Here is a 26358-nt window from a genome sequence, read left to right on the forward strand (position 1 = left end):
CCAGCACATCGTTGTGGAGATTTTGTTCCCACTGTTTTTTGGGGAAGAAAAAATTAGTTGTTACCATTAAAATCAGTAGATTGGACACAGACATCCAAACTTCTGATTCTCCTGAAACATGGCCACCTGGTCTGCTTTCCAGCATGGTTGAAGCAGAGGAAAGGCTGCTCCCAGTAGTCAGGCCTGCACTATCCAGGGTCCAGCATGACCACCTGGTCCGACAATCATTTCTCTTGCCTCCTAGGGCCGTGAGTTTGTGAGAACTAGACTGCTGGCTCTCTTAAGATAAAGACTACTTTTGTCTTGATCAACTTTGACTTTGAAGCCTTTAACCCAGAACCCAGCACACAGTTCTTCCTTGTACATTTGTTGGATGATATAAAATATCTTGTGGATGCATATGACATTTTTTCCAATACTGAAACCCATGCAATTGAAGTACTGCTCTGCCCTAAATCTTTGATGCAGACTGACATCACAGGTGCCCCTGATCTCTGCCATTAGACCCACTACCAAAGGCCAGTTGTAGGTCCCTGGGCTGTCCCTGAAGTCTTCACTTTGCTGTCTGAAAATTTATCCTCCTAGCAATCTCCTCTCCAACAAAGACAGCAATGCATATCTCATGAAGTGGCTAGGAAGATGACATGAAACCATGAATGTCGAGTATGGCCCCTAGTTACCATTTTCATGATGTTCTTAGCAGTTTTTTTCTACAAGTAAGCAAGGTTCTCCGTCTTCTTAGATGTCCACGCAGATCAGTTAGATTTTCCAGCCAAGATTCAAGGAAGAGATTACAGTTCAATTGTCTGTATTCTGAGAAGCTTCAAAGTCCACTCGCCAAGGACACTGAGGAAGGTAAAGATTTTATCAAAAGCTTTGTGTTTTCATCAGATCTATTAGTGGCATAAAGGGGAAAACTAGGGCATGTCAGAGCATATATAACTAGGGGCTCATGGTCACCACTGCATGCTCAGAACCCGAACTTCCCTGAGTACTTGGAGCCAGGAAAGAAGCATGAAGTGGCTTGTGCTCCTCGGGCTGGTGGCCTCCTCAGAGTGCATAGTCAAGTAAGTATGGGGACTGTAAGCTGCATCATCTTCCTTTCTTGGATTTTTTTTTTTCATCTGATTATTCTTCCAGCCATCAGGTTTAGATGGGAATGGACTATTTCCCTGACAGTCGTAAAGTTCAGCTCTTACTTATTGATAAGTACTTTGATTTAGGAACTGTGGATCCCAAAGGTCTTGGTGTAGATTTGCATGGTTGCACAACGCTTGGGGTCCAGTCATGACCTTTGAAAATGCCGGTCCTTACAGCCGTTCAGTGCACAGTCTATACAGATATAGGTGTGGTCCTGTGGAATAGCACTATTCTACATTTTATTCAACAAGTCCTCTTTGTTCCCTGTCTACCTCAGTGTGTATATGACTATGCATTTCTGTATCACTATCATTTTCCTCTCCATCTCTTTGGAAGTCTCTGTGAGTGTATTTGTCTCTGTGTTGTTTTCTTTTAATTTTTCATTTGACTCATCCTTCCTTCTTGAGCCTCTGAATTTCGCTTACTTGTTCCCTATCTCCCGGATTCTTCTTTCAACTCCTTCTCTTTCAACTTGGAGAAAGATACACTGTTTTATATACAGTTTTATATTGGACAAGCAGTGTGACCACAGCCAACTCAGTAACCTCTTGCATTTCAAATTGCTCCCTTGTTAAAGGGCATAAGAGTCCCCCTTCTACCTCCTTCCTTTAGGTTCTATGAGAAGGATAGAGTGGGATGGCAACAGCAATGCTAATGGCTGTCATTGTTGAGACTTCCTATTTATCAGGTACCTTATATCCATCACTTCACTATCTCCAAGGTATTCTATTTGGAGGGTTTGTTTTGTTACATTCCACCATTTTACTGAGGGGGAGTCTGAGATACCACGTGGTCATATGACTTATCCCAGATTGCAGAACAGAACCTGTAATCAAACCTATGTCTTTGCTATTGTAAATGCATAAAATTCTGATAATAATGTGCCTCATAAAAATTATTAGAAAAGGGGGGAGGAGCCAAGATGGCAGAGGAATAGGACGGGGAGACCACTTTCTCCCCTACAAATTCATCGAAAGAACATTTGAACGCTGAGCAAATTTCACAAAACAACTTCTGATCGCTAGCAGAGGACATCAGGCACCCAGAAAAGCAGCCCATTGCCTTCAAAGGTAGGTAGGACAAAATATAAAAGATAAAAAGGGAGACAAAAGAGCTACGGACGGAGACCCGTCCCGGGAAGGGAGTCTTAATAGAGGAAGTTTCCAATCACCAGGAAACCCTCGCACTGGCGGGACTGGGGGAAGTTTTCGGCAATCTAACTGGGAGGAAAAATTAAATAAGGCCCACAGATTACGTGCCTAAAAGCAACTCCCAGCAGAAAAGTACCCCCAGACGCCCGCACCCGCCAGCAACAAGCGGGGGCAGAACGGAGAGGAGCGTGCGGCATTGCTTAGGGTAAGGACCGGCCCGAAGACCCTGAGAGCAATCGGAGGGAGCTTTTTTAAACGGTGGAACAAAATTAACCGGCCGGAACACACTGCCTGTGGTTCACAAAACAAAGGGACTGAGAAAGTACAGAGAAGAGCCGGCCCATCCCCGCTGGAGGTAGGAGGCGGGGGGAGGGGAAAAGGGCAAACTCAGCCCCTGAGAAGCCACCCCCTCCCACACTGCAAACAGGCCCCTGGTTCCTATCTAAAGACTTCCTGAGGCCCGACTGGCGGCGCGCGCTGGGGCCGCGGAGGGGAAAAGTGCGCCATACCCGGGGAGAGTGCGCCCAAGCCTCTGGCTGCCTGAACCGCTCAGGCCAGGAAAGGCACAAAATGCAGGCGCAACCGAATCCGCGCTTTTGTGGAGTACCCGAAAACTGGAACCGCACTCAACGCAGGGCCCGCTCCATATAGAGCAGCCGGGAGCCTGAGCAGTGTAGATGGGGAAAGCACTGACACCCGTGAGCGGGGCAAACCCAGTGTAGCCGGTGAGTGCTAGCCACACGGAGCAGTATCTGTCTGCAGCGCCCCACCCTCCCCGTAGCAGGACTAAACTGAACTAGCGAACCTAAATAAGAGATCACTCCGCCCGCCTGTGTCAGGGCGGAAATTAGACACCGAAGAGAAGCCAAAATAAACAAAGGGAACCGCTTCAGAAAGGACCGGTGCAACAGATTAAAATCCCTGAAGGTAACACCGACTACACCGGAAGGGGGCCTATAGATATCGAGAAGTGTAAGCTGGAAAGAGGAGCTATCTGAAATTGAACTGAACCTACACTGACCGCAACAACTCCAGAGAAATTCCTAGATATATATATATATATATTTTTTTTAATTAAAAAAAAAATTTTTTTTCTTTCCTTTTTTTTAAAAATTTTTTCTCTTTTATTTTCTTTTAAAATTCCCTATTACTCCCCCATTACTCCTCAACTTTCATTTTCATATATTTTTAAGATTTTTTTTAATTAAGGGAAAAAAAATTTTTTTTTTCTTTTTCTTGTTTTTCTCTCCTATTTCCTTTTAGAGTCCTCTAATACTCCTCTATTATTCCTTAATTTTCATTTTCATTTCACTATAACCTTGCCCAAAAAAAGGGGGAGAGAGAGAGAGAAACCTTATTTTTAAACCAAACTTCATATACATTTCTAAATTTTTTGTGTTTTTGTTTTTAAATATTGTATTTCAAAGAGTCTAACCTCTACACTAGATTTTTAATCTTTGTTTTTCAGTATGTGATATAAATTTTGGACATTTAAGAATCCAATATTCAGTTCCCATTTCTATTCAGGAGGGTGGTGATTACTCTCCCACTTTTGACTCTCTGTTTTCTACCTCAGAACACCTCTATTTCCTCCTTTCCCCTTCTCTTCCCAATCCAATTCTGTGAATCTTTGTGGGTGTCTGGGCTACAGAGAACACTTTGGGAACAGATAACTGCATAGATCTGTCTCTCTCCTCTTGAGTCCCTTTTTCCTCCTCCTGCTTACCTCTATCTCCTTCCTCCCTCTCCTATTCTTCATGTAACTCTGTGAACCTCTCTGGTTGTCTCTCACGGTGGAAAATCTTTTCACCATTAACCTAGAAGTTTTATTATCAGTGCTGTACAGTTGGAGAAGCCTTGAGACTATTGGAAGAATAAAACTGAAATCCAGAGGCATGAGAATTAAGCCCCAAATGTGAGAAAACCAGAAAACTCCTGACTACGTGGAACATTAAGGAATAAGAGACCATCCAAAAGCCTCCATACCTACAATAAAACCAACCACCACCCAAGAGCCAATAAGCTCTAGCACAAGACATACCATGCAAATTCTTTAGCAACACAGGAACATAGACCTGAATGTCAACATACAGGCTGTCCAAAGTCACACCTAACACAAAGACCCATCAAAAAACTCATTACTGGACATTCCATTGCACTCCAGAGAGAAGAAATCCAATTCCACGCACCAGAACACTGACACAAGCTTCCCTAACCAGGAAACCTTGACAAACCAATCGTCCAACCCCACCCACTGGGTGAAACCTCCACAATAAAAAGGAACCACAGGACCACAAGAATACAGAAAGCCCACTCCAGACACAGCAATCTAAACAAGATGAAAAGGCAGAGAAATACCCAACAGGTAAAGGAACATGAAAAAAGCCCACCAAGTCAAACAAAAGAGGAGGAAATAGGGAATCTACCTGAAAACGAATTTAGAATAATGATAATAAAAATGATCCAAAATCTTGAAAACAAAATGGAGTTACAAATAAATCGCCTGGAGACAAAAATTGAGAAGATGCAAGAAAGGTTTAACAAGGACCTAGAAGAAATGAAAAAGAGTCAATTAAAAATTAATAATGAAATAAATGAGACCAAAAACACTCTGGAGGGAACCATGAGTAGAATAACAGAGACAGAAGATAGGATAAGTGAGTTAGAAGATAAAATGGTGGAAATAAATGAAGCAGAGAGGAAAAAAGAAAAAAGAATCAAAAGAAATGAGGACAACCTCAGGGACCTCTGGGACAATGTGAAACACCCCAACATTCGAATCATAGGAGTCCCAGAAGAAGAAGACAAAAAGAAAGGCCATGAGATAATACTATTACTCGAGGAGATAATAGCTGAAAACTTCCCTAAAATGGGGAAGGAAGTAGCCACCCAAGTCCAAGAAACCCAGAGAGTCCCAAACAGGATAAACCCAAGGCAAAACACCCCAAGACACATATTAATCAAATTAACAAAGATCAAACACAAAGAACAAATATTAAAAGCAGCAAGGGAGAAACAACAAATAACACACAAAGGGATTCCCATAAGGATAACAGCTGATCTATCAATAGAAACCCTTCAGCCCAGAAGGGAATGGCAGGACATACTTAAAGTAATGAAAGAGAATAACCTACAACCTAGATTACTGCAACCAGCAAGGATCTCATTCAGATATGAAGGAGAACTCAAAAGCTTTACAGACAAGCAAAAGCTGAGAGAATTCAGCACCACCAAACTAGCTCTTCAACAAGTGCTAAAGGATCTTCTCTAGACAGGAAACACAGAAAGGTGGTATAAACATGAACCCCAAACAACAAAATAAATGGCAGCGGGACCATACCTATCAATAATTACTTTAAAAGTAAATGGTTTGAATGCCCCAACCAAAAGACAAAGACTGGCTGAATGGATACAAAAGCAAGACCCCTATATATGGTGTCTACAAGAGACCCACCTCAAAACAAGGGACACATACAGACTAAAAGTGAACGGCTGGAAAAAAATATTCCACGCAAACGGAGACCAAAAGAAAGCAGGAGTCGCAATACTCATATCAGATAAAATAGACTTTCAAATAAAGGCTGTGAAAAGAGACAAAGATGGACACTACATAATGATCAAAGGATCAATCCAAGAAGAAGATAAAACAATTATAAATATATATGCACCCAACAAAGGAACACCACAATATATAAGGCAAACATTAGCGAGTATGAAAGAGGAAATTAATAGTAACACAATAATAGTAGGAGACTTTAATATTCCACTCACAATTATGGATAGATCAACTAAACAGAAAATTAACAAGGAAACACAAACTTTAGAGCACACAATGGACCAGCTAGACCTAATTTACATCTATAGGATGTTTCACCCCAAAACAATCAACTTCACCTTTTTCTCAAGTGCACACAGAACCTTTTCCAGAATAGATCACATCCTGGGCCATAAACCTAGTCTTAGTAAATTCAAAAAAATTGAAATCATTCCAGTCATCTTTTCTGACCACAGTGCAGTAAGATTAGATCTCAATTACAGGAAAAAAAATTATTAAAAATTCAAATATAGGGAGGCTAAACAACACGCTTCTGAATAAACAACAAATCATAGAAGAAATCAAAAAAGAAATCAAAATATGCATAGAAATGAATGAAAATGAAAACACAACAACCCAAAACCTATGGGACACTGTAAAAGCAGTGCTAAGGGGAAGATTCATAGCATTACAGGCCTACCTCAAGAAACAAGAAAAAAGTCAAATAAATAACCTAACTCTACACATAAAGCAACTAGAGAAGGAAGAAATGAAGAACCCCAGGGTTAGTAGAAGGAAAGAAATCTTAAAAATTAGGGCAGAAATAAATGCAAAAGAAACTAAAGAGACCATAGCAAAAATCAACAAAGCTAAAAGCTGGTTTTTTGAAAAAATAAAATTGACAAACCATTAGCAAGACTCATTAAGAAACAAAGGGAGAAGAACCAAATTAACAAAATTAGAAATGAAAATGGAGAGATCACAACAGACAACACTGAAATACAAAGGATCATAAGAGACTACTACCAGTAGCTCTATGCCAATAAAATGGACAACTTGGAAGAAATGGACAAATTCTTAGAGAAGTATAACTTTCCAAAACTGAACCAGGAAGAAATAGAAGATCTTAACAGACCCATCACAAGCAAGGAAATCGAAACTGTAATCAGAAATCTTCCAGCAAATAAAAGCCCAGGACCAGATGGCTTCACAGCTGAATTCTACCAAAAATTTAGAGAAGAGCTAACACCTATCTCTACTCAAAGTCTTCCAGAAAATTGCAGAAGAAGGTAAACTTCCAAACTCATTCTATGAGGCCACCATCACCCTAATTCCAAAACCAGACAAAGATGCCACAAAAAAAGAAAACTACAGGCCAATATCACTGATGAACATAGATGCAAAAATCCTTAACAAAATTCTAGCAAACAGAATCCAACAACATATTAAAAAAATCATACACCATGACCAAGTGGGCTTTATCCCAGGATGCAAGGATTCTTTAATATCCGCAAATCAATCAATGTAATACACCACATTAACAAATTGAAAGATAAAAACTATATGATTATCTCAATAGATGCAGAAAAAGCCTTTGACAAAATTCAACACTCATTTATGATTAAAACTCTCCAGAAAGCAGAAATAGAAGGAACATACCTCAACATAATAAAAGATATATATGACAAACCCACAGCAAGCATCACCCTCAATGGTGAAAAATTGAAAGCATTTCCCCTGAAATCAGGAACAAGACAAGGGTGCCCACTCTCACCACTACTATTCAACATAGTTTTGGAAGTGTTGGCCACAGCAATCAGGGCAGAAAAAGAAGTAAAAGGAATCCAGATAGGAAAAGAAGAAGTGAAACTCTCTCTGTTTGCAGATGACATGATCCTCTACATAGAAAACCCTAAAGACTCTACCAGAAAATTACTAGAGCTAATCAACGAATACAGTAAAGTTGCAGGATATAAAATTAACACACAGAAATCCCTTGCATTCCTATACACTAACAATGAGAAAACAGAAAGAGAAATTAAGGAAACAATCCCATTCACCATTGCAACAAAAAGAATAAAATACTTAGGAATATATCTACCTAAAGAAACAAGAGACCTATGCATAGAAAACTATAAAACACTGATGAGAGAAATCAAAGAGGACACAAACAGATGGAGAAATATACCGTGTTCATGGATTGGAAGAATCAATATTGTCAAAACGGCTATTCTACCCAAAGCAATCTATAGATTCAATGCAATCCCTATCAAACTACCAACGGTATTTTTCACAGAAGTAGAACAAATAATTTCTCAATTTGTATGGAAATACAAAAAACTTCTAATAGCCAAAGTAACGTTGAGAAAGAAGAATGGAACTGGAGGAATCAAACTGCCTGACTTCAGACTATACGACAAAGCCACAGTCATCAAGACAGTATGGTACTGGCACAAAGACAGAAATATAGATCAATGGAACAGAATAGAAAGCCCAGAGATAAATCCACGAACCTATGGTCACCTTATCTTCGACAAAGGAGGCAAGGATATACAATGGAAAAAAGACAACCTCTTTAACAAGTGGTGCTGGGAAAACTAGTCAACCACCTGTAAAAGAATGAAACTAGAACACTTTCTAATACCATACACAAAAATAAACTCAAAATGGATTAAAGATCTAAATGTAAGACCAGAAACTATAAAACTCCTAGAGGAGAACATAGGCAAAACACTCTCCGACATAATGTATAGAACAGACTTATGGACTCTGGGAGAAGGCAGGGTGGGATGTTTCAAGAGAACAGCATTGAAACATGTATATTATCTAGGGTGAAACAGATCTCCAGCCCAGGTTGTGTGCATGAGACAAGTGCACGGGCCTGGTGCACTGGGAAGACCCAGAGGGATCGGGTGGAGAGGGAGATGGGAGGGGGGACCGGGATGGGGAATACATGTAAATCCATGGCTAATTCATTTCAATGTATGACAAAAACCACTTCAATGATGTAAAGTAATTAGCCTCCAACTAATAAAAATAAATGGAAAAAAAAATCACAGCAGGATCCTCTATAACCCACATCCCAGAATTTTAGAAACAAAAGCAAAAATAAACAAATGGGACCTAATGAATCTTAAAAGCTTTTGCACAACAAAGGAAACTATAAGCAAGGTGAAAAGACAGCCCTCAGATTGACAGAAAATAATAGCAAATGAAGCAACAGACAAAGGATTAATCTCAAAAATATAGAAGCAACTCCTGCAGCTCAATTCCAGAAAAATAAATGACCCAATCAAAAAAGGGCCAAGGAACTAAACAGACATTTCTCCAAGGAAGACATACGGATGGCAAAAAAAAAAAAAAAAAAACACATGAAAAGATGCTCAACATCACTCATTATCAGAGAAATGCAAATCAAAACCACAATGAGGTACCATTACACTCCAGTCAGGATGGCTGCTATCCAAAAGTCTACAAGCAATAAATGCTGGAGAGGGTGTGGAGAAAAGGGAACCCTCTTACACTGTTGGTGGGAATGCAAATTAGTACAGCCACTATGGAAAACAGTGTGGAGATTTCTTAAAAAGCTGGAAATAGAACTGCCATATGACCCAGCAATACCACTTCTAGGCATACACACTGAGGAAACCAGATCTGAAAGAGACACGTGCACCCCAATGTTCATCGCAGCACTGTTTATAATAGCCAGGACATGGAAGCAACCTAGATGCCCATCAGCAGACGAATGGATGAGGAAGCTGTGGTACATATACACCATGGAATATTACTCAGCCATTAAAAAGAATTCATTTGAATCAGTTCTAATGAGATGGATGAAACTGGAGCCCATTATACAGAGCGAAGTAAGCCAGAAAGATAAAGACCATTACAGTATACTAACACATATATATGGAATTTAGAAAGATAGTAACGATAACCCTATATGCAAAACAGAAAAAGAGACTCAGATGTATAGAACAGACTTGTGGACTCTGTGGGAGAAGGCGAGGGTGGGATGTTTCAAGAGAACAGCATCGAAACATGTATATCTAGGGTGAAACAGATCACCAGCCCAGGTTGGGATGCATGAGACAAGTGCTCAGGCCTGGTGCACTGGGAAGACCCAGAGGGATCGGGTGGAGAGGGAGGTGGGAGGGGGGACCGGGATGGGGAATACATGTAAATCCATGGCTGATTCATTTCAATGTATGACAAAAACCACTGCAATGTTGTAAAGTAATTAGCCTCCAACTAATAAAAATAAATGGAAAAAAATAAAGGATGACATAGGATGGAGCAGGGCTTAGCTACTTTATTAAAGTACTGGGTTGGCCAAAAAGTTTGTGAACCCAAACGAACTTTTTGGCCAACCCAAGGGAACATCTAATGGCTTGCTTTTAGGTTACATCAGGTGGTATGACATGTGAAAATAACTCAGTCAAAACAAAACCCCATGACTGCTCCAACAGAGACCTCATTCCTTATGCTGTGCAATCAGAAGCTCTAACCAGGAAAGGGTTTGGGTCACTGTCATGGGAATCCAGGCATTTTAGAATGGGAACTGCTTATTTTTCCTATACAGCTTAATGTGGACCCAGCATACTCCAGCATTTAGGAAATTTTCCTTCTCCATAATCATACCGAAGTCTGAAGTGAGACAGTGCAAACTCTCTCTATCCCAATTCACAGATAACAAAGCTGAGCTGCTCTGCTAGAAAAATCTTCCTAGCCCGTAATGCCCAAAGGGCAACTCTAGACCTTCTTCCCTAAATGACTGAATCAGGAGTGAACATCTGACCCACAGAAAACCCAACAGGTTCTCTTGCCAACAGTTTGGGAAAATGAAAAAAAATTAATTCAGGAGTTGGCAAACTATTGCCCGTTAGCCCAATCTGGCAACACCCACTAGTGTATATGTTAACTGTTTTCCACTTCCTGAAAGAGAAGGTCACACAGACATGGATGGCGTGACCACCATGTGGGGGTGGGAGGGTCATATGCATTCCAAACAGAGGCAGCTGTGCTCAGAGACTTGTAGGGAGGCGGGAAAAGAGAGAGACTGTGCAAGAGAGCAGATAAGGGCTAAGCATCTCAGAGGAGAAAGGGCAGATAGGGCCTGACAACCTTCCAATATCCATGAGACACAAGTCCTGCTTGAGACCCATGCTCCCTCCCTGTGATAACCTTATGTATCCTAAAATAAAACTTTTTTACCTAAACTAAAAAAAAAAAAAATTAGAAAATACACAGGGCCATTACAACAACAGTTTTATCTTAACACTGATAGCTAATTGTAGCTTCTTTGTTTTCTTTGTCAAATGCTCGGTAAAGAATACCTCTAACGAGAGTGCAGATCATGAGAAAAACCCACAGTGAAAAAAAAATGCTGAACAATTTCCTGAAGGAACATGCTTACAGTCTGTACCAGACTTCTTCTCCTGACTCAAATATAACTACTCACCCCCTGAGAAACATCAAGGATGTGAGTATTTTGGGAGGATGGTGCTTCACAGCGCCCCCTGGTGCTCGAGCCTAGCATTGGGGCTCAACTGGAGGTGCCAGGTGGGATGTTGGAGTTGGGGTTCCTGCAGGAGGTAGAAACACTGGAAAACAGGGACCCCACCCAGAGGAGAGCACACTCTCATCCTCAAATGTTGGTCTTTGTGACTGGGCCTGGCAATTGCCAGGTGGCAGGTAAAGATCCATTTCTGTATCAAAGATGTGTCATTAGTTTGAGGGAAATGAGTGAGTTCCTTCTGAAATAAGTGAGTCAGTCAGTTACAGATGAAGAGTGAACGATCACTGATCACATGGTAGAACCAACGGCAAATCAACTGTGAATGACTAGGCAGAGGAATTCAGTTTACACAGCAGCAAGAACCACAGCCCTAAAATATTACTGAAGCTGTATTCCGTGTAAGGCCATGAGTATCTAAAACTGTGGTTACTGTTTTTAGATTGGAAAAAGGGCTTATTTTGCCTTCAGGAATGCTCATGCCAACCTGAGAGATAGGCATATTAGTAAATACATGTTAAATGAAAGGGTCACCTGTGTGGTGTTGATTGAATGTGGTCTGAGTTTAGACGGAGTGGCTGGGGTTGATCAAGAAAGACCTCCTGGAGAAGGGGGTGTTAAGGCTGGGTTTGAAGAGACTATACAGCTTCTCAAATGAAAGCACCAGGACTTCCCTGGGTGTCCAGTGGTCCAGAAGGCCTAGTGGTTATGCCTCTGTGCTTCCAATGCAGGAGGTACCACTTCAATGCCTGGTCATAGAGTCAGTATCCTGCATACCATGTAGCACAGGAAATATATATCAAATGCAGGCACCTCTGTGACCAAAGTCAGTGAACTGCATGGTGGTTAGAAAGTGATCTCAAGAGATATGTGACATCCAGAGGGAGGCATGAGTGTGGGAATAGAGGGTAGCCAGTTCTACACTAACCTACTCACTCATTTTCCCTGTAGATGTTCTACATGGGTAACATCACCATTGGAACACCCCCTCAGGAATTCCAGGTTGCCTTTGACACAGGCTCATCTGACTTGTGGGTGCCCTCCTACTTTTGCATCAGCCCAACCTGTTGTGAGTACAGACACCCCGCACCCAGATCATCATTCTCTTGCCCTGCCACCCTGTTTTGCACTCTTGGCACCTGACGACACTTATCTCTTGTGTCTGCAGACTCACACGTTATGTTCAGACATCTTGAGTCTTCCACCTTCCAGCTTATCACAAAGACCTTCAAAACTGAATACGGTTCTGGGAAGATGCAGGGAGTTCTTGGTCGTGACACCGTTCGGGTAACAGTGTAACAAATGCTGAGTCAGGACTGGCTGTGGGGTGACCACTACTTGCAAAACAGATGCAGGACCATCTGGCAGGACCCTTTCCAGCCTAAGTCCCATAGATATTGGCCATCTTATCCACAGGATCCTGTCCCTGGGTAGGCAGTGCCCGTGGTGACCCACGAGCACTCAGATTAGCTAACCAGAGAGTGGCTTGAGATGGAGACTTGCAGCTTCTCTGCCCATGAGCAGTTCATGGTTCATTTTGCTGGGAGCGAGAAGAGGGAGGAAAAGACACCCACTTTTATATTCACAGACTGTTCCAGGCACTTTCAGGTGATAACTAGTTTAGTTCTACAACAACCCCACACAGCAGTTACTCTGATAAGCTCATGATACATATGAGAAAACTGAGGTACAGACATCAAGAGCCTTGCTGAGGACACACATGTGGTAAACTCTGGAGCTCAACTGGCTTTTCAGGACTGCAGTTGCTGTGGGGTGTTTGGGGACAGGATAAAACTGATCTGGGGACCCTCGGGGCAGTCAAGGGCTTCAGGTATCCAGACTGGGAAACTGGAGGCCTGAGAAGTTAGGGGGCCTCATAAATGAGTTCTCACTCTAGGGGGCCTTTGAGAGTCCAACAAAACTTATGGCCTGCCTCCCCCAAAGTACTTGAGTAGTCCCCCCCCACCTCATACACACTCACACAAAGACACACTTATCCCCAAAAGTGAATCCCCAGGCAGGAACTTCATGGATACCTGCAAGCAAGATTGTGTTTCTGGCTTCTGTCTTCATGGACAGATGCAGAATCCACAGTACCTTACAGAGAATGCAGCCCTTTCCTCTCATTATGTCAAAGTGATGCCAAAGAGAAGGCTACCTTTCTCTCGGCTCATTTTGTCCACAACGGGGCACTGATGGGACCTGGCCTGACTCTTGGTTGCCCCACCTGTACAGAAGTCATGAGGCCAATTTGACACCCAAGTGGTGTTTTTCAGAGGGGCACACGTTTTAAAATTCACAGCCTCTCTCAAATGGAACACAAAATTCCTCTCCCAGCTTAGTCTAACTGTCTGAGGTCCACTGAAGACACAGCCCAGCCTCAATTCTTCTCTGAGGATCTACTGGCAATGCACCCAGCCCAGTCCTAGCCCCAATTCACATATCTGTAAGTGGAATCACTCTTCTCTCCCACAGATTGGGGACCTTGTAAGTATAGACCAGCTATTCGGTCTAAGCCTGGAGCAATCCGGGTTTGAGGAATTACCTTTTGATGGCGTCTTGGGCTTGAGCTACCCCAACATGTCTTTCATTGGAGGCATCCCCATCTTTGACAACCTAAAGAAGCAAGGTGCCATTTCTGAGTATGTCTTCGCCTTCTACTTGAGCAAGTAAGTCTGAGATGGACAATCCGTTTCTCCAAATTAGCTGTAATTTGCTTTCAGTTGTAGGAAATTAATAGAACATTTTATAAAGAAGTATCCTGAGAGATAATCTAATCCAAGATAACTATGGCCCCAGGCCCTACCTGGCTTCACCACTGGCTTTTATAAATAACATTTTATTGGAACATAAACCTGCTCCTGGGCTCAAGATCAGTAACTTGGTCTAGGGGGATGAGTGAGGAGAAAGACTAATGGAAGGCAAGAGGAAACAAGTTGGAGGGAAAGGCATTAGGATTTGCTTATGTATTGGATCAGGAAGGAGAAGGATGTTGGGTAGCTTTCCTTCCTCATTAGCATTGCACTGCGAGCCCAGGACCAGCTACTCAATTTCCAATAGCCAGTGAAAAAGGAAAATGTGGGAGGTCACAGGCCAGTGGAGCCAACTCTAGGTGACCTGAAACCATACCCTTAGAACTCCCAGGCCTTGATTTTCTTGAAAAAATGACAAAGTGGATAAGAGGAGAGACAAAATGCTTCAGCACCCTGTCCTCTGAGGGTGTCTGAGCACTCATGTCACAGGAGGTCCAGGGCATCTTCAGAAGATATAGTGGGTGGAGCCCAGCAAGATGACTCAGCTTCTAACCTCTTCTGTGCCACTCATCAGCCAGTAACCTACCTCAGTCTGGTTCTCAATCGCTCCTAGACTCGATTTCTGCATCTGTAGATGGGACCTTATTAGGGCCTTGATGGGTAGACAAGCACAGCTCTCAGACAGTGCTGTTGTTACTGTCCTCCAAGGATCCCCCTCGCTGTCTTCTCTCTGCAGAAGCAAGCCGGAGGGCAGTGTGGTGATGTTTGGTGGGGTGGATAAATCCTACTACCAGGGAACGCTCAATTGGGTACCATTGATCCAAGCGCGCACCTGGTGTGTACACATGGACCGGTAAGCCTCTCTTTCTGAGGTTCAGCCCAAGGGAGGCTCCCACTACTGTACAGACACAGGCAGACACTCACAAATGCATTCTCAGACAAACAGTCACAGAGACATATACACCACCCACAATGACAGAGACAGACACAAAGACACATGCAAAAAACAAACAGACATATATAAACATACAAAGAGACACATAAAAACATGCAAGAATTGCATAGCTAGTCAGAGACACAGAAGCACACACAGAGACACATACAAACAAACACAGAAGCAAATAGATACACAAACAGCCCATGGGTTCATAATCCCCAGGCCTCCTGACCTGGGCTCAGAGCAGGGTCCTCAAAGGGTCCAGAGAGGTCTGTGCAGCTGGGAGAGTGCTGCACCCACTGCCCTGTGAGGCAGGGAGCACAGTCAGAGGACTCTACAGTGTGGTGAACAGGATCAGGGAGGATTTTACCAGCATGGACAGCATTATAAGATGATAAAATGTCCAGGTATACCTAGGACCAAGGAAGTTCTCAGTAGAAATAAATGTCAGTTTACAGACAGGGAAAGTCTTGAGAAAATGGGGAAAACTGTTCTCCTTATGGAGAAGCTACCCAGCAGAGGAAAGAGGTTGGCTGCAGTCTTAAGATGTGAAAGCAACTATTAAAAATGACACCCCACATCCCTGAGCACAGAGTAGGGCAGGGGCTATAACTGAGAGATTCAGAAAGGTGGGATCCAGGAGTAACCTTAGGACAAGAGGCAATAACTGATAGGATTCTGTGTGATACCTTCAGACAAAAGCTGACATGTCCTTTGGAGTTTCCGTGGGCTAGTCATGTATTTCCTGGCCACAGTCTCAGGGTCTGAGCTGGTTGTAGGAGCAGTGATGGGAGACACCCTCTCACAGAGGAGCCCCTCTCTCCCCCTACTATGAGAATCTGCTGCCCCCATGAATCTCCATCTTCACTCTGTGTTTGACCAATTATTTGTTCCCCACCAGATACAGCTCTCTGGATGTTTCTCATTATTTTCACAGTCTTCATTCACTCATTGAACAGACAAACATTGTGCATCCACTGTGTGCCAGGCACTTTAGGGAGGCAATGAGAATAAAACTCGCCCTCACATCTAAGAAGGCAGATGCACAGAAATGACACAGACAAATAGTGAATTGTGACGTTGGTACATGCTAGACACGAGGAAGGGTCTATAGAGAGTGACCAAGACAGAAGAATGATAAACACCAGGGGAAAGTCTTCCTTGAAAATGATACAATTAAGCTGGAATCTGGAAGGTGAAAAGAAATTTGCTGGTCAAGGGGGAGGGGAGTCTTCTAGGAAGGAAGACCAGCTTGTGTCAAGGTATGAAAGATCCTGGTGTATTATAAGTACTGCATTCAAGGATGTCAAGGGAGGTGCTGTGTCGAGAGCAGATGAAAAGAGTCAGGGCAAGAGACAAAGGGCTGTTTAGGAGACAGTCGGGAATGGGGCAGCTATGGGGAGACTCAGAGTGACCTTGTTGCCCATTTTCTTCTACTGTGTCTCAGCATCTCCATGGAAGGACAAACTGTTGCTTGTTATGGCGGCTGTGAGGCCCTTATGGATACCGGGGCATCACTGATCCAAGGACCAGGAAATCTGGTCAATAATACCCTGAGGCTCATCGGTGCCACGCCACAGGGTTCCAAGGTGAAAGATCATGCCCCAGGATTACTCCCTGTCTCCACATGCAACAAGGATCTCCAGGGCCAACCTCTCTCACTCTCTCCCTAATAGCACTATGTTTCATGTTCTGCGGTCAATACCCTGCCCTCTATTAACTTCACCATCAACGGCATCAACTACCCCCTGCCAGCTCAAGCCTACACCATCAAGGTGAGGAGACAATAATGAGGGTTGGTTTTCAAACTGGAGCCTGCAGGAACCCCTGGGCTGTTGCTGAGAGGAGGGCACCATCTGCAGGCCATGTCACACCATTGCAGATGCTGGTGAGCCTTGTGGCTGGGCCACTGCCTCCCACAAAATCAACTACTTACGAGTAAAGGGCCGTCTGGGACAGTGATCATCCTGAAATAAATGTGGAGACGTCACACCATGCTAGCATGGTGGGAGTCACAAGGCAAGAGGAACACTGAGGCCCTCAGTCCTCAGAAAGCTTCAGTTCAATCTGAACCCTTAGGTGCATGAACACGAAGTCAGAGCTAGGAGTCCGTGAAATAGGCCATGTTACAAGGAGAATGGCTGGGGACAATTGCAGTGTGATGTCCCATCATAAATTAATAGTCTCCCTTCCCTCTCAAAGTTTCCTGCTTTGGATGACAAATTACATGGTCACCCTAGATCTTCGGCTGCTTCTTCCCCTTGCTCTGGCCAGGTGCCCCCTTTGTGAATTGGGGTACCCAACCCCTCTGTGGGGATGTTGGATACTAAGGTGAATAAAGGGTGCACAGTGACTGCTCACCCCAGGCACAGGGTGGAGGCTCCATGTCAGCTCCCTGTGGGAGTACATAGCAGGCTGATGAGCTCAAAGAAGGCTTTGAGGAACCGAGGGAATTTCAGGAATTCTAAAACCACAAACTCATGGAGTCATATGGAGGGTTGCTTGGTTCTAGACAACACTGCACTGGACTCCATGTAAATGGCATCTCAAGGTGCTCTGCACTGGGGCACTGGGGTGGTGAGGGCTACAGACTGACTGATGGGAATCGGGAACCAGAGTGAGTTACCCAACCAAGCCTGGAGTGGCCAAAGAGGGTAAATGTGGGCCAAAGGCCTCCCAGAGTTCCTGAGTTAAGTCTTCAAGAACGTGTTGTGGGCACTGCTATATTTAAGATGGATAACCAACAGTGAGTTACTGTGTAGCACAGGGAACTCCGCTCAGTTATATGACAGCCTGGATGGGAGGGGTATCTTTGGGACCAGGATACATAGCTACATACAATTGAGTGCATTTACTGTTCACCTGAAACTCAGAATATTGTTAGTCAACTATACTCCAATACAAAATAAAAAGTTTTTTAATAAAGTTTGGATTCTGGACATGCTGGAGGAGAACCTGCTTTCTCTGTAGAGAAAACAAGGAGCAGGAGTCAGAAGGAAAGAATCAGGGAGTGAGGAGACCCAGGGGCCACTATTATTCTTTTCTAAAAATTGTATTGAAGTGTGGCTGATCTTCAGTGTTGCCTTAAGTTCTGCTGCACAGCAATGTGACTCAGTTATACACATAAAAATATATATTATTTTTCTTATTCTTTTCATGTGGTTTATCACTGGATATTGAATATAGTTCCTACAGTAGGACTTTGTTGTTTATCATTTCACTGTTTCCTGAAATCCCAGTCATCCACTCACCACACTCTTCCTCATGGCAGCCACATGTACGGGCTCTTTTTGGTTTTGGATGAACTCTCACATCCCCTGCTGCTCATAAAACCTCTTGATACTTACCAAAATAGGGAAATAAATCGAAGAATTGTGCTGGGTCTGGATATTTGTGGAAGTCACACATAAGGGCTCAGGCTGACGGGTGTGTGTCTCTGACTCCCTCAGGATTCTTCCGGCAACTGCTATATCGGCATTAGAGGGAACCGAGTGAGTACATCTACAGAGACCTGGATCCTGGGTGACGTCTTCCTGAGGCAGTACTTCTCGGTTTTTGATCGAGGAAATGACAGGATTGGCCTGGCACAGGCAGTGTAAATACTTGGAATGATTCAGGAATAAGTAAAGACACTCTGAACACACACTCACTCACACTTAGGGCACTCCTGCCCAGAATGCTGATGAACTGTATTTGGTGGTGTGCACACCCTATTCTCAGTAAAGAATAAAGGATTTCGCTCGTAATGGTGCTGAAACAAATGGGTGCCTCTGTTTGTGTCTGGGAGTGAAGAATCTAGAACCTAGTCTGAATCAAAATTGAGAGAAGCCCAACTCCACCTGGCTTCAAGGAGAAGGGAGACTCACTGAAATGATTCTGAGAATCCAAGACACAAGAATCAGAGCAAATCTCAGTGACTGGACCCAGGAAATCAGAAGTCATCAGTTCTCTCTTTCTCACCCTCGCTCTTTCCCTTCCCTCTTCTTTGATGATCTTAGCCTGACAACTTTCTTCCTTAAGGCTTCTACACCTAGTGTGGGAGTCCAAGCTACTTCCCCTAGGGTTTTATATCCCCAAGGCATCACCTAGTAAGGAAAGAAGCTAGGAGATATCAGAGTTCAATGGTGCTCTCTTAATGACCCACCTCAGATCACCTGTACAGCCCTAGATCAGCCATCCTAGCAGGGCCATGTGGTCCTATGACTGGCTTTACATGGTCATTGGCCCTGACCCAGCAGCACACATGATTCTCAGTTTCCTCCAGAACTACATGACTGAAGCTGGGGAGAGGCAGCCCCAAGGATAGCGACTGGGGGATGGTCTAGGCCATGGAAGAGTTCGTGATGACCCACCAACTCCACCACCTCCTCATTCAGAGGAATTCTAAGGGGTAATGAAATAGACTCTCTTCATCCCATCTCAGATGATCTTATCACTGGGCTTCTCCTCCAGGGGAGTTTGGGTGAGGTAGTTCATGCAGAGCTGGTTCCCTCTTGTTCCCACACCCCAGTCACCAGCTCTCTGCCACATATGCCTGCTCTGTTTCTTTACAGTCCTATTTGGTAAGTGGTGGCCCCAGTGGATCCCTGAGTCATCCCCCTCCTCCAGGGCCCAGAATGCCCCTTGGCCTCCAGTGCTGCTGGGGAGAATGCAATGCATGTATCTGGGGACCCAGGATACTCAGAGCCTTCAGCCTTTCTGAGCCTCCTCCAGGGGTGGAACACACAAACTCTTTGCTTGGGGCTGTCACATTTAGGCGCTTTTGCAGGGGAAGCATCCGTTCTTTCCACCTGGAGGCCCTCAGTAGATGTCTCAGCTGAGACAGCAGGTGTCAGAGGTTGATTTCCTTTCAGATTGACTGGTTTGATATCCTTGTTGTATAAGGGACTCTCAATAATCTGCTGAAGCACCACAGTTCAAAAGCTCAGTTTTTTTGCCATTCACCCTTTTTTATGGTCCAGATAGCACATCTATACATGATTACTGGAAAAATCATAGTTTTGACACTACAGACCTCTGTAGCAAAGTGAATCTCTGCTTTTTAATAAACCATGAAGGTTTTTCATAGCCTTTCTTCCTTCCAAGGAGCAAGTGTGTTTTAATTTTGTGGTTGCAGTCAAGGTCCATAGTGATTTTGGAGCCCAAGAAAATAAAATCTGCCACTGTTTCCACTTTTCCCTCATCTATATGCCTTGAAGTGGTGGGACTGGATGCCATGAATGTTGAGTATTTTTTTGTGAATAGTTTTTTGAATGTTGAGTTTTAAGTCAATTTTTGCATCTCCTCTCCTCATCAAGAGGTTCTTTAGTTCTTTGCTTTCTGCCATTAGGGAGGTGTCATCTTCATATCTGGGGATGTTGGTACTTCTCCCAGCAATCTTGATTCCAGCTTGGGATTTATGTAGTCCAGTATATCGAATGATGTATCCTATATAGAAGTTAAATAACGAGAGTGATGATGTACACCTTGTCACCCTCCATTCCCAATTTTAAATCTTTCAGATGTTCCATGTCTTATTCTAACTGCCACTTTTTGATCTACGTACACACTTTTAGGAGACAGGTAAGGTGACCTGGTATTCCTGTTTCCTTAAGAATTTTCCACATTTTGTTGTGGTCCACACAATGAAAGGCTTTAGCATAGTCAGTCAAGCAGACGGAAATGTTTTTCTGGGATGCCCTTGATTTCTCTATGATTGAATGGACGTTGGCAATTTGAAATCTGGTTCCTCAAACTAGTTTGTATATCAGGAAGTTCTCAGTTCATACTGTTGAAGCTTAGCTTGAAGGATTTCGAGCATTAACTTGCTAGCAAGTGAGATGAGCACAATTGCATGATAGGTTGAACATTCTTTGAAATTGTCTTTCTTTTGGATTTGTTGAAAACTGACATTTTTCTAGACTGTGGCCACTGCTGAGTTTTCCAAATTACTGACATATTGAATGCATCATTTTATAGCCTCATTCCTTAGGATGATTTAAAGAGTTCAGCTGGAATTGCATCACCTTCACTAGCTTTGTTGGTAGTGATGCTTCCTAAGGCCCACTTGACTTCATACTCCAGTATATCTGGCTTTACAAGAGTGACCCAAGCATCATCCCTATCCCGAATTTTTTACCATTTTTGTACAGTTCATCTCGGCATTTTTGCCACCTCCTCTTAAACTCATTTGCTTCTGGTAGATCTTTGACTTTGCTGTCCTTTATTGTCCCCATCTTCGCATGAAGTGTTCCTCTGGTAGCTCCAATTTTCCTGAAGACTTCTATACTCTTTACAATTCTATTATTTTCCTCTAATTCTTGCACTGTTCACTTACAAAGACTTTCTTATCTCTCCTTGCTTTTCTCTGGAGGTCTGCATTCCACTGGGTTTATCTTACCCCTTTTCCTTTGCGTTTCACTTCTCTTATTTTCTCAGCTGTTTTTAAGATCTCCTCAGGCAACCACTTTTCCTTCTCATATTTGTGTTCCTTGGAGATGCTTTTGGTGACCACCTCCCAAACAATGTTACAAACCTCCATCCATAGTCCTGCAGGCTACCAGACCTAATCCCTTAAATCTATTTTTCATCTCCACTATATAATCGTAAGGGATTTGATTCAGGTCATAGCTGAATGTTCTAGTGGTTTTCCTTACTTTCTTCAATTTAAGCCTGAATATTGCTTGCTTCTGCCCAAGCATTGGTGCTAGATCACCACCCAGCACTCCCAGTGGGTGTGGAACAAAAACACACAAATTGAGGACTGCTGCCCTGGGTTTTTGCTTAGCGATTCACATGCATAGGTGTGTGAACTTGATCATGTCCCTTAACCTCAGTTTTCTCATCTAGAAAATGGGCACCATGATGATTATTCCACCTTCTAGATTGCATGTGTGCCTGCTAAGAACAAGTGGTGCTGAGAGGGCTTTCTGGGTTCCTGAGTCTGGAGCAAATATGAATTATCCTCCCACCCGGGGAGAAGGGACTTTTCTGTTTAGAGGTTATGGCTGACATCCCCAAGGCTAAATATTGATTCAAGCCAAATGACCTCTATTTCTGAACCATGACACAGAACTCTGAGTGGATGCATCTGTTTTCTGGGGTACAACAAGAGCTAATAATTACTGGCTCAGATTACTCCCTTCCCAACCTTACCTGTCAGCCTTTCCTTGCCAACTACTTCTAGCCTAAAATTGCACTGAACAGAGAATTGTAAGGCTTTTGGTCTCTTGTCAGTTTCCCACATCTCCAGCATAGCAACAAGTAGCTGTTATGGCTATTTGTCATAGCAATATCTATGGCAACCTGTACAGTCCAATTTCAGTCTGTTAAATGAAACTGTCCCCATTTGGCCCCTCATGTTGAAATTACCTACAGTTGCCTTAGAAACCTTCCTATGCTTCCTGTTTAACGATGAAATATGTGTGGACCTCATCTAGTTTTCTTTCCCAAGCATGATTCCAAGCATGCAGTGAAGTAACCAGACACTGACTCATCTAACTATCCACAGGAACTGACAAAAGTAAAATACCCATCGTGCATTTCTTGCTTGCCCCAAAACACCATTGAAGTTATCTACTACAACAAAGGGATACATTGGCATGTACACTCCAGAAGGGACACATTTTCTGGATTTGTTTTCCACCTAGTGCAGAATGTTTACCACATGCCTTGCCCTCCAGCAGCTGGTCACCTGGTTTTTGCAGACTCAGCCCACTCCAGTTTCTTTCCACATCCCTCAGTATAATCTAGAGCAAAAACTCAGTCAAAGCTCTCACTCCTGCAAAAAATAGCTTTTTGTTTTTTATTAGAAAACTATGGTAACACATTCAATATCTTGTGCTCCTTGCATTGGATTCAAGGACCTGGACCAGAGAATGGGAAGCCTCCCTTTCCACATAAATCATTTTCCACTCCCACCAGGGCCAGAGGCTTCACTGGACACTCTGTTCTCATTGGTATTATTCAGTTGCTAAGTCATATCTGACTCTTTGTGATTACATGTATGGCAAAAGAACAGGCTTCCCTGTCTTACACTATTTTGTTTAATTTCCTCAAACTCATGTCCATTGACTCAGTGATGCAATCTCACCATCTCATCCCTTTGATCCTTCTCCTTATGTCTTCATTCTTTCCCAGCATCAGTGTCTCTTCCAATGAGTTGGATATTCACATCAGATGGCCTAAGAGTTGGAGTTTCAACTTCAGCATCAGTCCTTCCACTGAATATTGCTCTACCACTTCCAAAGCAAAGCTCATGTTTTCAACCATCTAACAAAATTGAGCATTGATGAAGTTTAATAGAATAGGGATCTTGTCCCCTGGGATATCCGAGCATTGCTGCCCTGCTTTTCTTTTACCATTCTCTCCACCTGGCATAGAATTGCTTCCCTAAAGCATCTCCAGCTTGAAAAGGCCTGCTGATCCATCATTGTCAGCTATCCAGAAATTGTTCCTACCTCCTTCCCCAAAGACTTCTGCCTGCTCCCTGATTGCCCTCTGTACATCAGTCCAGTTCAGTCTCTCAGTCATGTCCAACTCTTTGCTATAACATGCGGTGCACCATGTCAGGTTTCCCTGTCCATCACCAACTCCTGTGGCTTCCTCAAACTCATGTTCATCAAGTTGGTGATGCCACCCACCAATTTCGTCTTCTGCCTTCCCCTTTGTCTCCTGCCTTTAATGTTTCCCAGCATCAGGGTCTTTTCTAATGTGTCAGTTCTTCCCATCAGGTGGCCAAAGTGTTGGAGGTTCAGCTTCAGCATTGTTCCTTGCAAAGAATATTCAGGAATGATTTCCTTTAGGATGGACTGGTTGAATCACCTTGCAGTTCAAGCGACTCTCAAGAGTCTTGTCCAACACCACAGTTCAAAAGCATCAGTTCTTTGGTACTCAGCTTTCCTTATGGTCCAACTCTCACATCCTCCCATGACTTTTGGAAAAAGCCATAGCTTTGACTATACAGAGGTTTACTGGTAAAAGAATGTCTCTCCTTTTTAGTATGCTGTCAAGGTTTGTCATAGTTCCCTCCCCCCCGCCCCCCAAGGAGCTAGTGTCTTTTTTTTTTTTTTTTCCACAGCTTCAGTCACTATCTGCAGTGATTCTGGATTCCAGGAAAATAAAGTCTGTCATTTTTTTCATTGTTTCTCCATTATATGCCATGAAGTAATGTAACTGGAGGCAATTATGCTTGTTTTTTTTTCTCTCTATACACAACATCAAGGCCACGCACAAGAAATGAAATGCAAAAATGCAAAATGGTTGTCTGAGGAGACCTTACAAATAACTTAAGAAAGAAGAAAAGCACAAGTCAAAAGAGAAACAAAAGACATACCCTATGAATGTAGAATTCCAAAGAATAACAAGAAATTTTTTAAAAAGCCTTCCTAAGTGATCAGTGCAAAGAAATAGAGGAAAACCATAGCATTCGAAAGATCAGAGATCTGCTCAAGAAAACTAGAGGTAGGGAAGGAACATTTCATGCAAGATGAGCACAATAGAAGCCATAAGTGGCATGGATCTGGCAGAAGCAGAGTATATTAAGAAGAGGTTGAGAGAATATAGAGAAGAACTATACAAAAAATATATTAATGACCCAGATAACCACGATGGTGTCATCACTCACCTAGGGATAGACATCATGAAATGCGAAGTCAAAAGGGTCTTCAGGAGCATAACTACAAGCAAAACTAGTGGAGGTGATGGAATTGCAGGTGAGCTATTTGAAATCCTAAGAAATGATGCAGTTAAAGTGCTGCACTCAATATGCCAGCAAATTTGGAAAACTCAGCAGCAGCCACAGGACTGGAAAGGTCATTTTGATTGCAATCCCAAAGAAAGGCAAGTTCAAAGAATATTCAACTGCCACACATTTGCACTCATCTCACATGCTACCAAAGTAACTTCTCCAAGAAAGTCTTCAACAGTACATCAACTGTGAAATTCTATATGTTCAATCTGGATTTAGAAAAGGCAGAGAAACCAGGGATCAAATTGCCATCATCCACTGGATCATTAAAAAAAAAAAAAAGAAAGAAAGAGAATTCCAGAAATACACCTACTTCTGCTTTACTGACTATGCAAAAGACTTTGACTGTGGATCACAACAAACTGTGGAAAACTTGCAGAGATTGGAATACCAGACCATCTTACCTGCCTTCTGAGAAATCTGTATGCAGGTCAAGAAACAACAGTTAGAACTAAACATGGATCAAAAGACTGGTTCCAAATCGGGAAAGACGTATGTAAAGGCTGTATATTGTTGAGAGAATCAATTCCTAGGCAGATTGATAAGAAGTCCAGGGGTCCCCAAGGAGAGAGGGGTCTGGAATTCTCAAGGAGGAAGAAAGAACAAACTTTTTGTGTCCCTCTACATTCCTTAGGATTATATAATGATAATATATCCTGCTTGAGGACAGTCTCAGGAAAAAAAAAAAAAAAAAACCTCTGGCTAATCCTGTTATCTTAAGGTGTAAATTATGGGCTTAGGTCTATTGAGTTGTTTACAACCTCCAGATATTATTTTGATTCACTGCAATAACTAATTAGAGAGCATATAACTCCAATGCTAACATTAGCAAGGGGGTACTCTTTCTGCCCCCTTCTGATGCCTATGTCAGTAGCTTTCTCTATCTCCTTTATACTTTAATAAAATTTTATTACACAAAAGCTCTGAGTGATCAAGCCTTGTCTCAGATTGAATTCTTCTCCTCTGGATGCCAAGAATCCTGGCGTCTTTGCGTGGTTCAGCAACAACCTTTCATCTTGGGAGGATTCTTCAGGACAAGGTAAGGATGCTTAGAGCTCTAGCTCCTTGTTCTCCTAGCGAACACGTTTTCTGCTCTGCTTTACTAGCTCTATGGTGTGCTTGCGTGAATGAATCACATGCCCTGCACAATGCACATGTAGAGCCCTGCTCTGTGGTTCCGTGGCAACCTCATACAGCTTATGGCAGATACCTGTTGGGAGTTTATACCGACCTGCCAATGTCAAGAGGCACCCATGGCTTCTTTGGGGGACCCACCAGAAATGGGAAAAGTGTGTGGGCTGAACACTCTTTTTTGGTCAAACTTTTTGATCTCTTTGATAATTTCAGAACTCTTTGGAATTAGAAGTACTAACCTAATTTGTCAGATCATAGACTGTCAAGGGACTTGTGATCTATGCTATTACTGTGTATGATGACTTCTGTCCCAAACTTGGATTGGTAGTCAGGAAGCGCCTAGCCTTGCTAGGCATGGAAACTTTGAAGATAGATGGAGCTCTAGCTTCAAGAGCATCTCTGAGGTTAAAGGTTATTCAGATTGGAAGGGCAATGATTTTTATTTCCCCCTTTGGTAACGCAGGCT

At 43.0% G+C, this 26358-nt stretch overlaps 1 protein-coding gene across 1 annotated transcript; it reads left to right on the plus strand.

Moving 5' to 3' along the window:
• The first annotated feature begins 966 nt into the window (after positions 1–966).
• LOC110123103 (pregnancy-associated glycoprotein 1-like) lies at positions 967–18676 on the plus strand. Its single transcript, XM_070464642.1, has 9 exons — positions 967–1067; positions 11158–11308; positions 12293–12410; positions 12510–12628; positions 13817–14010; positions 14831–14947; positions 16479–16620; positions 16708–16806; positions 18481–18676. Exons 1-9 carry the CDS (start codon positions 967–969, stop codon positions 18628–18630), a joined length of 1191 nt encoding a protein of 396 aa, XP_070320743.1. The 3' UTR covers positions 18631–18676.
• The last annotated feature ends 7682 nt before the right edge of the window (positions 18677–26358 follow it).

The sequence above is a fragment of the Odocoileus virginianus genome, unplaced genomic scaffold, assembly GCF_023699985.2.
Source record: "Odocoileus virginianus isolate 20LAN1187 ecotype Illinois unplaced genomic scaffold, Ovbor_1.2 Unplaced_Contig_39, whole genome shotgun sequence".
Taxonomy (NCBI): Eukaryota; Metazoa; Chordata; class Mammalia; order Artiodactyla; family Cervidae; genus Odocoileus; species Odocoileus virginianus.

What these genes read in the sequence shown, in the direction of transcription:
- LOC110123103 (XM_070464642.1), top strand. Translation starts at nt 967, where the DNA reads ATGCTCAGAACCCGAACTTCCCTGAGTACTTGGAGCCAGGAAAGAAGC. An exon ending in TTCGCCTTCTACTTGAGCAA is followed by an intron (nt 14,011 to 14,830) that starts GTAAGTCTGAGA and finishes TTCTCTCTGCAG; the next exon opens with AAGCAAGCCGGAGGGCAGTG. An exon ending in CCACGCCACAGGGTTCCAAG is followed by an intron (nt 16,621 to 16,707) that starts GTGAAAGATCAT and finishes TCTCCCTAATAG; the next exon opens with CACTATGTTTCATGTTCTGC.